A 16819-nucleotide genomic window follows, 5' to 3' on the forward strand; every position below is an offset into this window, starting at 1 on the left:
CACTCTCTGACAATATCACTATTAAGAATGGAATGAGACAGGGTTGCCCTCTGTCTCCCCTTCTGTTCATCCTCGCCCTTGAACCCTTCATTCGGCTGTTTCAGCAAAATGAGGCAATTCATGGATTTCACACTAACAATGAGACTTACAAAACGACGGCATACGCGGATGACCTGTTATTTTTCATATCCCAACTCCACATATCCGTGCCTAACATTTTGAGCTTATTTGACTGCTACCATTTCCTCTCGAATTTGAAAATTAACTACACTCAGAGGCCCTAAATTTAACTGTCTGCTCTTCCTCCTTAGCCCTCATTAAGCGAAATTGCTCTTTTAAGTGGGTCCCTCTAGCGCTTAACTATTTAGGCATTTGGCTTACTCCAAATTTGGAGGATTTGTACAAGCAAAATGCTGTCCCCTTATTACGCAAGATTCGGAACGATCTTGAAATCTGGCATGCGAAAACCTTCTTCTGGTTTGGCAGAGCAGCGATCATCAAAATGAATATTCTCCCTCGAATACTGTACTGTATGAATACAGTCCCTATTAGGTGCCCCTCCATCTTTTTAAAGCAATTAAAACAGGCTCATAGAGCCTTTGTGTGGGCCAATAAAAAACCACAGATTCGATTTCAACTAATCACGTGCACTAAAAGTTCTGGTGGTATGGGGTTGCCAGACTTTAAAAAGTATTATTATGCTACTCACATTACCAGAATCATAGACTGGAATTGTCACTCCATACATAAACACTGGGTTTCTCTTGAAAGCTTCTATTCTTCAGCTCCTTTAAGATTTTCACCATGGTTGTCAAAGTCTACTTACTCGAAGCGTCTGGCTCATCCCTTGGTGCAACTTTAGATGCGTATCATGATCTTGCGAAGGTTGAGTGTTTTGCTAGTGCTCCAGGCCCCCTCACTCCCATTGCTGATAATCCCGAGTTTCCCCCTGTGTTGTAATGTAGAGTGATTTCGGTGCACAAGTCGGGTCTATCTCTATTGGTGACTCATTGTCTCAAGCTAGGGGGAGTTAGGTCCAAAGGAAAGCTTCAGTAGATATGTGGTCAGTATAGTAAACTTGATTACCATCTAATCACAATATAGTGTAAACATAATAGCAAACCCCAAAAATTAAATAATCATCCCAAAAAAATAATATAAAAATAAAAATAAAAATAAAAATAAAATATAAAATAAATAATAAAAAAATAAATAATAAAAATAAAAAAATAAATAAAATATAAAAAATAAAAAAATATATAAAAAATAAAAATAAATAATAAATTAAAATAAGAAAAAAAGTCACAATTCAAACACCCAAAAAAAATGTCCAAAAAGGAGTCCCAAATTTTCCAAATCTTTATCTGTGATATCTTAATTCTTCATATCTTCCAACATTCTTAGTGATATACTTCAAACCCGATCTTCATATACCTCAAGAAAAAAGAGCTCAACATGTGTGATATCTTCAAAAAAAGGTTATCTAAACAACCGTGCCACACGTGTTTCATGCACATAGAGAATAAATGTGCCACCATAACCGTGAAAAAGAAGATAACCCTCAGCCTTAGGAGTCAATCCACTGCATATCACCAACGGGAGTTCATAGTTACCCTCAAAGTGATATCAAGGGTCTGAGTATTTCCTTCCACTTTATAGGTATTCTTTCAGCCTTTCCAGCCACTTCCCACAGACCTCAATAACAGACCATGGATCAGTATATATCAAAAAACTTATAGCACTTTATTGTAGCAACTTACATTCAAGTAAGATGACATCAGCTTCACAAACGGTATGTTCACAATCCTTCCTCTCATCGCAAGTGTACAGATTGCCACACTATTTCACCTCCGAAGGAGGAGCGATTGCCGTGGGTTCCCAGTCCCTCAAAACCCCATGAGGATTGCAATAAACACATCCGCATGCACCAGGATCAAAGATGGCCGTCGCCGCACTTCCGGAAGAGCGTACCTACGTCACCACGTCACGTGCCCCGGGGCACGTGACGTGGTGACGTAGGTACGCTCTTCCGGAAGTGCGGCGATGGCCATCTTTGATCCTGGTGCATGCGGATGTGTTTATTGCAATCCTCATGGGGTTTTGAGGGACTGGGAACCCACGGCAATCGCTCCTCCTTCGGAGGTGAAATAGTGTGGCAATCTGTACACTTGCGATGAGAGGAAGGATTGTGAACATACCGTTTGTGAAGCTGATGTCATCTTACTTGAATGTAAGTTGCTACAATAAAGTGCTATAAGTTTTTTGATATATACTGATCCATGGTCTGTTATTGAGGTCTGTGGGAAGTGGCTGGAAAGGCTGAAAGAATACCTATAAAGTGGAAGGAAATACTCAGACCCTTGATATCACTTTGAGGGTAACTATGAACTCCCGTTGGTGGTATGCAGTGGATTGACTCCTAAGGCTGAGGGTTATCTTCTTTTTCACGGTTATGGTGGCACATTTATTCTCTATGTGCATGAAACACGTGTGGCACGGTTGTTTAGATAACCTTTTTTTTGAAGATATCACACATGTTGAGCTCTTTTTTCTTGAGGTATATGAAGATCGGGTTTGAAGTATATCACTAAGAATGTTGGAAGATATGAAGAATTAAGATATCACAGATAAAGATTTGGAAAATTTGGGACTCCTTTTTGGACATTTTTTTTGGGTGTTTGAATTGTGACTTTTTTTCTTATTTTAATTTATTATTTATTTTTATTTTTTATATATTTTTTTATTTTTTATATTTTATTTATTTTTTTATTTTTATTATTTATTTTTTTATTATTTATTTTATATTTTATTTTTATTTTTATATTATTTTTTTGGGATGATTATTTAATTTTTGGGGTTTGCTATTATGTTTACACTATATTGTGATTAGATGGTAATCAAGTTTACTATACTTTGATGAATTTTTTGTACTTCAGGGGAAGGATTGTGGTGGTAACTTGATGGGGAGTCTGTTTTGAGAGAGGATAGTGCTATTCTTTTTATATAGATATGTGGTCAGGTTTCTTTCCCATACTGGACTTATTTTCAAATACATAATTAATTGACCAACCACAGACGGAAGGCAGCCTTCTCCAGACCTCTTACGACTCTAGAAACACTATGTCTCAAAGGGAAACCTGTTGACAAAACCACCTCTTTGGCCTACTCTTGGCTTCAAAACAATCTTTCTGTCACACATGGCAATTTTTGGCTAGGTTGTGAATAAGCCTTTCAGGCAGAGTTCTCCGATGACCAATGGAGAAAAGCCTGCATTTTTGCTCACAAATGCTTCATCAGCACCAGAATTCAAGAAACCTACAAATTGTTAACGCATTGGTATGCTACACCGGGCAGGTTAAAGAGGTGATTTCCCCAGACGTCAGGCTTATGTTGGCGCTGTGAGTCAGTGGAGGGCTCCTTGTTCCATGTTTGGTGGCAATGTCCACGACTTAAGCGATTCGGGGATGAAGTTCGAGAGTTGATCTACTCTATTACGGAGACTGCATTACCCTTAACTCCTGAATGTTGCCTCCTCCATATTTTTCTGAGTGCTCAATTAAATCGTACAAGAGATCCTTGGTGTGGCACCTTTTGAATGAGGCTAAGTCCTTAATTCCCAGGCATTGGAAGACCACTCATAGCTCCTCTATTCAAGACTGGATAAAAGAGGTTAATGTTATTCAGGAATTGGAACGGACACTGACTATGACTGATGACATGGTTCCCAGGTTTCATATATTGTGTTCCAGTTGGTATGCTTTCACTTTTTCAGAAAGATATAAAGGGCTGATGGGCAAATAACTCTTTTTCTTTTTTGGACGTGTGGGTCATGCTGGTGATTTCTGGGCATCTCTTGAGGAGATAGATCTGTCCTTACTTTTGTTATTCTCTTGCTTTCTTTCCTAGCTTTTCATTTTCCTCTGTTCTTACTTTTCTTTCTATCAGATTTGATGATTATACCTGCAAATTGTAAACGTTTTACTATTTGAATGCTTCCTAATGTTTTTATTATACTACTGAGTTTGCTCCGAAACTAATTTGTAAACTGTGTATTACATGATATTATAATATGCTATGCTTTCTTGTAGCTCATTCTTGTTCATATGTTCTGCTTTTTCTTTCTGAATAACAGCCAATTGATTAAAAACAAAAAACATTGCCAACTGTCTGACCTCAGGCTAGCAATGCACACTGCCTCTTGTTTGTGCATAACATTGTCACATAACACAGTCCTGTAGTTAAATGAAACAGCATGCCATGGTTAAAGTGGTCATAAAGGCTCAAGGTTTTTTACCTTTATGTATTCTACCTTTATGCTATTATAAGTGACAGCAGTAAGCAGCAGAGCAAGGGGCCAGCACCAGAGGAGCCATGTTCTGGCAGAAAAATGTCCTATCTATAATCAAAATGTAAAATCATATATTCATTTCCACATTGTATTATAATTATTATAGCCCACTCCTATTACCCTAAAAGATCTTGAAGTCTGAAAACTTAGGGTTCGTTCACACTTGACTGTTTTACCAATGCTTGCCAAATGCCCCTATGGCATTTGGCAAGCGTTGGTCCGGCGTTTGCAAAGCATTTTTTAATGCTCCGCAAACGCAGCATGCGCAGTTTAGCGGCGGTTGCTAGGTGTTTGCGGAGCTCCGCAAACGCCTATAATGAAGTTTAAATGGTGTTACCACTCCACAAACGCCCCGCAACTGCGTCGCAACCACGCCGCAAACGCCAGCCGGGCGTTTGCGGAGCGGCACCATAGACTAGAATAGGAGGCTTCAACGCCTCCTGACTCGACCAGAGGCGTCCGTTTTGCCGCGACGCTAATGCTCCCGTTACAACAGCACCATGTGCTGCAATGTGCAGAATTGTCAGGGGAGTTTGGGAAGCGGTAAAAACGCTTCCCAAATGCCTGTCTGCCGCCTGCACACAACGCTGGTGTGAACATAGCCTTACTTGAAATGAAATATTCCATACATTTACTTTCTGACTAACAGTTACCTTGAATTCTGTGACACATATTCACTTCACCCTGTGAGTAGTTACTGCTGTGTCACACATTTCACAGAGCCTGCCTTCTGAACTACAAAGGTGCAGAGAAAAGTTTCAGGAGGTGGAGTTAGTACAGGAATCACAACTTGCAGGCAGTAAGGTTCCATGGGATATGTAGTCCATAGAAATTAAAAACAAATAGCAGAGAGGAAGCTGCAAAGCTTGCAGGGAATCCAGGAAGGTATAGAAAGAGATGGCCAGCAGAAAGGCAGAACTAACAACATGAAAGGAGATTTTTCAAGTAAGCTTACAGTATATAGGATTGTTAAATCTAACTACTGTTTGTATTGATGTCACAATGTTAATGTTATAAAACAAACGTATATGTCATGACCACAGAATTCCTTTACTTTGTGCCATCTGTATGTGCATAGAGTTCAGCTTTAAGGAGCTTAATCACTTTAAAATGTTTCATTTTAAATATCTCTACATAAGAAGAATTATTCTTCCAGTTCATGCACCATCATCAATATAACACATGATTTGTATTAAGAGAAAATCCCACAATAGTTTTTTATTGAGCTGACAATACACTTATGTAATTTATTAACAGTAAATAACTTAATAACTGCCAAAATACAAAAATATATTCCAGCATTCATCATAATAAAATGGACATCATACTTAACCACTTGCTGTCTGGCCGTTTATAGACAATCCGGTGCCCGCTGTGTCCTCCTCCGGGCACAATGGAACACCGATCGGCGCACGGGACCTGCGTGGTCCCAATCATGTGATCATTGATTGGCCAATCAGTGATCACATGCAGATTAGTACGCAAGATGTCACTTCTGACATCATTGCTTACTACATATGAAAGCTGTGAATGATCACAGAGGTCACATGGTACAAGGCTATTCACAACAGCCTTGTACCATGTGACAAGCTGTGACCAATCACAGCACACACAGTAGTTCTCAATGGCTGCAAGAATGCAGCCAGAGAGAAGGAGAAATGATTGCTTTTACAGTCTTTATGGGTGTAAAAGCAATCAGTGTAGAAAAAAAAAAAATCTTCATCACCCCCCAAAAGTAGTACAGTGTCACCATGCTAGGGTGACAGTATGTAGAAAAAAACCCATAAATAATAATATAAAAAAATTAAATAAAAATGTAAAACTTTTTTTTGAGAATTATAATTTTTGGTTATAAACTAATTTGGGTTATTTTTTTTTTACTAAAAGGATAACTGAATACATTTTGGCCAAGATTTATGATGAAATATTATTTATTTGCAAAATTTTATAAGAAAAACACTTTTTTTCCAAATTTAACAAATAAAAGTCCCAGTGGTGAATAAATACCACCAAAATAAAGCTTTATCTGTCATTCAAAGTGTGATAGCGCTGAAAGCTGAAAATTGGCCTGGACAGGAAGGGGGTGAAAGTGTCCGGACTTGAAGTGTTTACGGGAGGAAAGCAGATCGTACCCAAAGATATAAAATGACTCAGGACAATTAAAGGCTAAGTTCACCTTCAAAAAAAATAATAATAATAGATGCACATTCTTTTTGAATGGAAAAATGTGCATTTATATATGCATAGATATATATATCTATAGATATAGATATATATATATATCTATATCTTTTTTTTTCTTTTTTTGTACTGGAGCTTTGCATCAGTGATCAGCAGGAGGAAGGACAGGCAGTTAAAGAAATGGGGGGTGGTGGGGAGGGGGAATTATATGGCCAGGGGGATAGGTAAACAGAAGCAAAAGTTAATCAATTGAATACACCTTCCCTCAAATCTTCCTTCAACAGCAAATGTTTCAGAGAAGCAATCTGGAATAGTTCTTGGGAGCTGGATTTTTTTTTCAACCCATAAGCAGATGTTTAAATGGCTGACAAAGCTTCTTTTTTTTTACTCCTCTCAGGCATAGAGCATTCACTTGCCTGCAAGTGTTGGTTACACTTTCTACAGCTCTGGAACTGACAGCATGTACAGACTTTTGGACATAGAGTTTAAGGCAGTGTCTTCAGGAACATGACATTGCATCTGCAATCCACTGCAGGCTCCAGTAAAAAAATAATAAATATTTTTCCTGCAAAAAATATAAACATTTATTATTTTTCCATAAAAGGGAACTTATCCTTTAATGGCACATAGCTGCCAGTTCCATTTACTTAGTTTCTCCTCCTCAAGTGGACTTAGAGCCATTTTCTTGAGGACTGCTAATTTGCCCCTATCCTCCTCCTTCTCAAAGGCACATAGCAGGCATTTTTTTAGTGACTGCTAAAATGCCCCTTTTCTACTCTTCCTATTCAAGGGCACATAGCAATTCCTTTCCTCGTCCTTCTGGGCAGAGAGTAGCCAATTTAATTTCCCTGCCTTTGAACCATTAGATGGCTATAAGGAGTCAGCATATTTATTTTAGTGCTGCTATCCCCAGGGCTGCTTCACAAACTGCTTTTTTTCATTTTTTTTTTTAAGCATCAGTTTTACAGTGTCAAAAACAAAATGTACCTCATACACCCCATGTCTTATGTCAGCCATACAAAACTCTGCGTTTTGACACTGTGCTCCATCAGTGTCAAGTGCCCAATTGCCATTATTATTTTCTGGAGGGCAATAGGCCAGTTGCCATTATGTTCCAGAAAAGGTCATCCCTGCCTTCTTACATGTGGAATAGCATGAGGTTGAGGAGGAATATAAGGAGGAGATTTGGGATAGTGGCAGTTAAGAGAAATGTTGGGGTTCTGGTGGTGAGGAGGAACGTTGGGGTGCTGGTGTTAAGGAAGAAGAACATTGGGGTGTGGGGTGGTGGTGGTGAGGAGAAGAAAGAGGGCCAAGGTGCTGGACAACTTTTTTAACATCAAATGAGAGAAATTCTCCATAAATGAAACTAGAATTGTATTTCTTATCAATCAGGGGTAGAACTAGATATAAGAAACTAAAATCTTTTTATTCAACTTCACCTATTTCTATGAACATAAAAGAAAAATATAAAAGTAAAATCAAACAGACATTTGAGGGCTGTTTGCTTTTTAACATTTTATAACAAAGTCCTATTCATGATAGATGAAAAAAGCAAGAGACTGGACAGGCAGAATTGCTCAAAATGTACTAGGGAGAAGAAGTACGGGCAGATACATTGCAAAACTTAAAAGACTATAGATGACAGCAGTATAAAATTGGTCAGCCTCAAGGAAATGTAAAATAGCAAGACTAGGCCCAATTTACTGGCAGTTATATAGAATTTTTTACACATTTTAATATTCATATACAGTGTTTAAATTTTTATTTTAATTTTTAATGTTTTTCCTTTTAAGGCCCCATTCAGACTGAATGTTTGTCCATCTCTCATAGATGCCTTTCCTCCTGGCAGCAGCATTTTGGCAGAAAAAAACGCTGATGTTTGTAAATCAATGTAACACATTTAGGTATATTTAGGGGAGTTAACACATTTTTAGATGCGTTTACATGAGTTTACATGCATCAAGACGCACTGACAGTGTTTTCTTTCTCTAAACATCCCTGCCTCTAAGCTCCTCTAAATGCCTATGTGTCCATGGACAGAGGCATTGATAAGCAGAAAAAAATTGCCAGACACCCCTAACAGCACTATTTAAAACATCCAGTGTGCCTAAGTCCTGTCCTGGTGAAGCCAACACAGGCAGGGACAGCAATGCAAACTGTATATTACCGTTATAAAAATAAAGTCCTAGGCCTAACATACCAAAGGCTGCCCACCCTTCAACAATAAGGGGGGGGGGGGGAAGACAGGCAGCAGCAAAATTAGTGGGAAGAATTATATACAGAAAGCATGGGTAAGGGTTGACACCTGCAAACAGATAACAGATAAATCTTACAGCAACAGGCTGCCTTGTCCTTCCTCAAATCCCCCTTCAGGAATGAAACAATTAGAGAGGCAGATCTGGGTGACAAAGGTGTCCAGGCCTCAACACCACCATATCCCAATGAAGAATAAAACAATGGGTTTCTTGCAAAATAAGGCCACCTGCTATGGCTTTGAAGAGGTGATGGCTACAAGAAATCCCACCTTCTAGGTGAAATTAGAGAGAGGAATGTCTCTAAAAAAGTTTAATTTCCAAAATGTGGAGAAAACCAGATCAGATCTTTCTACTCGAGGAGTGAGAGGTGAACATTCTCTGAAGAAATATAGAAAGGGCAGAACCCTGACCTTTGATAGTGCTGAGAGCCAAACACTGAACTAGACCCAATCTCTACCACCACCACATTTTTATGCTTTTTTTTTTTTACAATAACTACATATTAATATTTTGGATCATTTTTGTTTATCTATTTATTTATTATTTCTTATAAGGCTGTCTCTGCCCTGACCAGGCAAATCCGGGCAGGGTTAGCCAGGCTGTAACTAAAATACTTACTTTATTACTATAAATGGCCAGCAGCAGAACAATTTTAGTAGCAATTTTAAGTCCAACTTTATTAAATAGAAATAGCACAGGTAGGGGCTTTACTACATGAATCAAGAGTCCACAGATGACACAGCAGTGTAAAACTGACCAGCAGCAGGATCATTTTTAATAGCAAGGCTAGGCTAGGCTAGGCTAAATTTAATAGAGATAAAGAGCAAAGGCTGAATAGTTCCCACAAGTATTAAGATATCACAAATAAAACAGTAGTATAAAAATGGCAAGCAGCAGTTTTAATCAAGAATAGTATGCCTAATTTGTGTATACCTTAATTTAATTTTATCTGTGTGGATGGGGGAAAGGGGTGCTGTGAATGGGAGTAATTCAATGTGAGGTGGTTTCGGTGTACACTGTTCTCGTACCTTTCTTTCCAAAAAGGGAAAATACCCCATATATTAGAATGTACAGTAAGTGTTGACAACTGAAGGGCTATCAGTCCGTTTATGTGGACAGATATTCCTTAAAATGATTTTTGGGTGTACCAATGTGTGCACAATAAGCATATGCCAGCCCTGCAATTAAAGAAGAAACATAGTTTTTTAAAGTAGGTGTAACTCAAACCACTAAAATCTCATGCAAGCTTTAACAGCTGGCTATACTGATACAAAGGTCCTTGTATGGGCACTTTGTGTTATGAGGTGACAACACTCTGCCCCTGTCTCCCACAATCTCATGTTTTTTTTTTTTAAAGAAAAGGCTTTAAAAAATTGCTACCAGCTGCAATTAGGAAATATGCCCTGAGAAAAATACACATGCAACCAACTATCATCGAATTGTATGTGGATAGGAACAGGCTGTGAAATAAATCAGTTTAACTTGACAAAAATTAAGAAATGTGTCCTGTGAAAAAACACATGCATCCTATTATAACTGTAGTGCATTTGGAGAGGCTGTAAAGAAGCTGCATGACACACATCAGTAGCATTAAGGCCCCTTTCACATGGGCTGAATCTGTTTTTTTCTCAGCAGGGGATCTGTCCGCTGATCACCTGCTGAGATGAACTGAGAAACCAGATGACAGGTCCAGGTCTGCTCCGCTTATGAAGAGTAGACATGGACACAGCCTGCTCTGCTCTATGGGCAGCCAGATGTAAACAGACCAGCTTTCTGTTTACACCGACTGCCCTCTGATGCGATCCATCCAGATGGAGGGGAACAGATCCACTCCAATTTGTTTTTGCCGGATTGAATCAAATTGGAGGTAGGTTGGGCACAAGCCCATTTACATACACCGCTCCATAGAGGACAATAAAGGGTCCGATCAGGTCAGTCTGAAAAACAGACAGACAGATATGATCAGACCACTCATGTGAAAGAGGCCTTAGATAAAAAGATCTTTGCATTCCAACACAAATTGCCCATGATTCACAGCAATTTGCTGCTCAACCCATACCTGAACCCCATCACTAGTTTTAATGTGTTTATGTAAATCACTTGAGACAAAATTGCATAAAAGCCTTCTTAGCTCTGATATGAGGAAGTTAAACACAGATCTGAATGGGAATGCTAGCAGTCACTTTAATCAACCTAGGAGGATGAGACAAGAAGGCGCTTGTAAGTGCAGTATATCCAAATTCACTTTAATGACAATGGTTAAAAACACTTACAAAGTGGCAGTAAAACCAGGCTCTGTATAATCCATCATGATGCGGGGGCTCTATCTACCAAGCAAGAACCCGCTGTGCAGACCAGCAGCTGCAGGGGGAGCTGAGGATGGGATGACAAATATGGCCTCCGCTCTTCCGGAGCTGCTGGAACATACACAGGAGTGCACGCTATCCAGGGGGAAAGCAAACCGGAAGTGACATGGGCATGGAGTGGTGACACGTTTCGGAGCATGCGCAGAGCTTCTTCTTCAAGACTGATGCCAAGAACCGAGAAAATGTTTCCGTAGAGTGTGGATGGTTCTACCTAGATAATATAGGACGCAGGGGCATGCCAAACAGTAAACCCCAAATTCTGAGGAACATGTGTGGAATGCAATGATCTTGTATGTTTTGCCTTTGGTATTGAAATCTTTTTGACCATGTTGGACAATTGGGCATGTTAGACAAAGTGGTTTGTTGAATCAACACATACCAGAAATAGAGAATAACCGCAGGGGGACAGTGTCTGACTTAATGGGTTTTAGTTTACTGGGCGCTAGTTTGCTTTTGATATTACTGGCCTTTCGGTAAGCAAACCTGGGTTTGGTGAGTATGCTGTTGAGCAAATGTGGGTCTTGTAACAGTAAGGACCAGTGTTTCCGCATATGTTTTCCATATATGTATGATGACTATGGAATTGGGTGGTAAATCTGATAATGGGGTTCATCTCTACAGGATGACGATGAGTGTTGTTGGGACCTGTATTGTAGAGTGATTGAGCTTCATCAGTGAGAGTGGATGGATATCCGTTCTCATAAATTATCTATTAAGTTTATCCATCTATTACTTAGTCTTGTTTTCTAAATACGCTTCATATCTTTTATAATTTATATCTATTATACTCATGTTGCTTAGTGACTATCATGCAGCACACTGGGGTATTCTCACCACTGTTCTGTGGCAACCAGCTTGTGGACCCCTCCTTCCCCCTCCCCTCTTTCTTCCTCATCCCTTCTTGTCCAGCACATACCTTGCACATTTTTAGCATTTTTATTAATGTTAAAATTTGGGGGTGTTTTTCTGCTAAGGGAACAGGACAACTGCACTGCATCAAAGGGATGATTGATGGGGCAATGTACCATCAAATCTTGGGTGAAAACCTTCTTTCCTCAGCCAGTGCATTGAAAATGGGTCATGGATGGGTGTTTCCAGCATGACAATGACTCAAAACACACAGCCAAGGCAACAAAGGAGTGGCTCAAGAAGAAGCACATTAAGGTCCTGGAGTGGCCTAGCCAGTCTCTAGACCTTAATCTGATTGAAAATCTGTGGAGGGAGCTGAACGTTTGAGTTGCCAAACGTCAACCACCAAACCTTAATGACTTGGAGAGGATCTGCCAAGAGGAGTGGGCCAAAATCCCTCCTGAGATGTGGGCAAACCTGGTTGCCAACTACAGGAAACATCTGACCTCTGTGATTGCCAACAAGGGATTTGCCACCAAGTACTAAGTCATGTTTTGTGAAGGGGATCAAATACTTATTTACTTCATGAACATGCAAATCAGTGCATCATTTGTTAGACATGCATTTCTTTTGAATTTCTTGTTGCAATTCTGTCTCTCAGTGTTACAATACACCTACCAATTGATTTTTAGACTGATCATTTCTTTGTGAGTGGGCAAACATTCAAAATCAGCAGGGGATCAAATACTTATTTTCTTCACTATATATATATATATATATATATATATATATATATATATATATATATATATGGCGCTGTGTAAATTGATGCCACTATGTAAGTACATGTAATAAAAAAAAAAAAAAAATATATATATATATATATATATATATACAGTATATATAGTCTTTATGTACATGTTATGAATATTGTAGCCACATGAATGCATATTTTAATCAATTACTTATTTGTAGCTATAGACAAACATAATAAGACCATTTCTTACCTTTTTTCTACGTAGCCTAACGTGGCCATAAATATCCTCATAAGCAGAAATATTATCCTTGAGTTGTAAACACTGGACACTATCTTTTGAGCTTGCTCCTTGAAAGTCTTCTTTTGAAACATGTAACCCATCACTTGTAGTATTATCATGATGCTGAGCATTATCCCCTTCTTGGCAGAGAGTATATGACCCACTGCAATATTCAGACCCTGTTTTTGCTTCCAGCTGAGAAGAAACACAAGTAAATGGACTGTCAGATGGGTCATCTGACTCTTCATCAAAGATGTTCTGTCCCTTACCATCTATTGAAACATCAGATTTTCTGCGCTGTTGTGCAACTCTAGCAGAACGTAGCAGCTGTTCTCTGCCAGGCAAATCAATTTCCTCCAAATCTCTATCATCACATGTATATTTTCCAGAATCTTTTATAGACATTTCCTTTAACACATTCAAATCATCGTTTTTGGTTTCATCCATATGTCTCTCTTCTGCAAGCTTGTCCTCTTCTACACCAGCAATAATATCATTGGATCTACTCTGTTTGTCACAATCCTCAGTAGTGTTGTTCTCTGATAAGGTCATGTCCAGTGGGTTATTTTCTTTCTGACAAGGAACACATATGTCATCTGTTAAGGTATGTTCTCCATCACTAGCTGAGAAGCAAAACATGGCTTCTTGGTTGATGTTGGAAGATGCACATTGATTTTCCATATCTAGGTTATCATTTTCATCAAGTTCCTTGGAGACCTGGGGACCAAGATGGCCAGCGCAGTCCAGTAAATCTCCATCGTCTGATAACGAAAGCTTCTCCTCTTGTTCTTCTGTGGAATTTCCAAGTTCTTCCATAGTTGACATTAAATTATGCTCTTTAAATCCATTGCAGCATAGCGTATCACAGCCAAAACTAGAAGAAAATCCTGTCCATTGAGTTACATGGTCTTCCCAGCTTCTTTGAATAACTACAGACATATCACAAAACAAAGCTCCAGATAAACATTGCAGACAGCAAAACATGTGACTGAAATATGGGAAAGCCGTGAAGAACCAGGGAATTGACCGGGTAAAGTATCATCTGCAAAAAACAAGAAGTTAAATTAATTATGGTTGAAATGTTGACAAACTATGAACTAGCAATACAGAAACCTTTGTTTGAATGAAAAGAGACTGTTCTTGTGGAGCCACACATATTGCTGTGTGCCAACTTTTTCACAATATGATTCATTTTATTTTAGTCATAGGATAACTCTTTTTATGCATTTACACTCTATAAAACCTTATGACTGTACAAACCGTCTAGTTACCATTACCTTGCAAATTAACTAAACAAACCCAGCGAGGGTTCCATTCATGTCTTGCATACATTTCCTTTATATTTATTGAGGAACATATAATATGCAGCATTTGTTTGACATTGTGCATACTATTTATAATAGAAAAACAAATTCTATTAAAAATGTTCTTACTTGAATTTACAATAAATGTTTTTAAGCAGAAGAAAAGTCCTTCTTGGAAGAGCTGTTCAATTCTGCATATAAATTGCAATAAAGAACATGTAAAATAAAGGCCTATAAGTTGAAGCAACTCACACAAAGGTAGGGCAGTTGCTTAAAGTATAACTAAAGGCAAAACGTGTTGTTTTGGATAGAGTGGAAAGTGATTAGAACCCCTATTAATTTCTATTGTTGTCTGTGCCCCCGTTAGTGAGATTCACCCTCTCTATTTGTCTTATTTACCATTATCATTGAAAGTGAAAGTAAAGAAAATCCCAAATTTTGGGTTGCCCCCAGAAAAGTGATAGAGGTGAAATCTTCCAATGGAGACACTAGTCCTGGTGACCTGTAGATCCCCAAAGGATTCCCTTAACCACTTCCCGTCCGGCCCATGTATATAAACCGCCGGACAGTGGCAGTGCAGGGTCGGGTGGCTGTTTATAAAAGGCATCCCCACTCCTGCTTGTGCACACTCCCTGGAAGCGCGCAGCACCACGATCCGGTGCCCGCTGTGTCCTCCGGACACTGTGGAACACCGATCGTCGGAGAGGACCTCTGTGCGAGGTCCCGATCATGTGATCACTGACTGGCCAATCAGTGATCACATGCAGAGTAGTAAGCAAGATGTCACTTCTGACATCATTGCTTACTACGTGTGAAATCTGTGAATGATCAAAGGTCACATGGTACAAGGCTATTCACAACAGCCTTGTACCATGTGACAAGCTGTGACCAATCACAGCTCACACAGTAGTTCTCAATGGCTGCAAGAATGCAGACAAAGAGAAGGAGAAATGATTGCTTTTACATCCTTTATGGGTGTAAAAGCAATCAGTGTAAAAAAAAAAAAAAAGAATTTTCATCACCCCCCACAAGTAGTACAGTGTCACCATGGTGACACTGTACTGCTAGGGTGACAGTATGTAAAAAAAACCCATAAATAATAATATAAAAAATAAAATAAAAATGTAAAAGTAATGTTTAAAAATTATAATTTTTGGTTATAAACTAATTTGGGTAATTTTTTTTACTAAAAAGATAATGGAATACATTTTGGCCAAGATTAATGATGAAATATTATAAGAAAAACACTTTTTTTCAAAATGTTTGGACATTTTCATTTACATAGCAAAAAAAATAAAAACCCCAGTGGTGAATAAATATCACCAAAATAAAGCTTTATCTGTCTCAAAAAATGCTAAAACATTCATATGGGTACAGTGTTGCATGACCGCGCAATTTTCATTCAAAGTGTGATAGCGCTGAAACTGAGAAGCCTAACTTCCTGTTTGGCTATGGGAAAGCAAGTAAAGGGAAATCTATGAAATGGGACACAGATGGTGGAAAAAAATCTGACAGGGGTTATAACCCTCCCTTGCGCTATCCAAATTGAAAAAAAAGGCATGCGTTTATTTCTACTTTTAGTAAGGTTGTGAATAGTGATTACTATACTGATTTGCAAATCATGCACATGGTGAAAAAAATCCAGGATTTTTGTTTCTAATAAACTCAACCTCCTTGCTATATCAATTTGTTTATGAAAGTACCCACATCTGGCATATATACTTGCTTCCTCCGTGAACGGGGGTGTGCATACCCACGCACCAAAGCCAATGGAAAAAAAGGTATTACCTAATCGATGGTTAGGTATTTTATGAACAAAAATTGGGGATGTTATATTCAAATTTTCCTACAGAGAGATATCAAGCACATGTTGTCTCTTTGTTCTTCAAAAACCATACCATAAATGGGAGATATACCTGCTCTTCTTATGTCATCAGAATTATACCAATGACTATCTAGACAGACAAATATCAGGGATCGAAAGATTCCAAAGATATGCAAAATATAATAAGGGACTACTCTAAAATGTCTATATCTTCATCATGGTGTAATATATATCAAAGAGAGATATGAAAATGTCATCCCATTAAAATTACTCATTATAGATAGCAAAAAGTGACAAAGTTGGATGTGATTGCTTACCCATTAGCGTTTATTCACCTCCACTGTTTGACAATGTTGTCTTATCATACAACCATTTCTTTAACCACTGAATGATAAACATCTGCATCCACTCTTGGTAGAGGCTATTCACCCAATTGGTTCCTAACTAGAGACTGCAGCTAATAAACTATTTCTAAAAGGGAGGGGGGGATTGGTTTTATAGAACTAGATACTGAAGCTACAGATCCACCTATACCCATAACTCCTATCGCCTCATTCCAAATGGGACCATGCATTGGTTGACATAATGATGCAATCCCCTGATCCCAGTTAATATAAAAGAGACAAGCAAAATTGCTTGAAGATAGGGCAGTTG

The 16819-nt window shown here is 38.6% G+C and overlaps 1 protein-coding gene across 1 annotated transcript in view; it reads right to left on the reverse strand.

The window, feature by feature from the left end:
• The window catches only part of DLC1 (DLC1 Rho GTPase activating protein), a 437897-nt gene extending 423862 nt beyond the window's left edge, over positions 1 to 14035 (reverse strand). The window contains exon 1 of the mRNA XM_089669291.1: positions 13007 to 14035. Coding sequence (XP_089525417.1) covers positions 13007 to 14020 — 1014 coding nt within the window. The 5' untranslated portion in view covers positions 14021 to 14035. The remainder of the gene's footprint in view (positions 1 to 13006) is intronic.
• Between the last annotated feature and the right edge of the window lie 2784 nt (positions 14036 to 16819).

Source organism: Staurois parvus, unplaced genomic scaffold (genome assembly GCF_062004578.1).
Source record: "Staurois parvus isolate SC_StPar_1 unplaced genomic scaffold, SC_StPar_1.0 ptg000071l, whole genome shotgun sequence".
NCBI lineage: Eukaryota > Metazoa > Chordata > Amphibia > Anura > Ranidae > Staurois > Staurois parvus.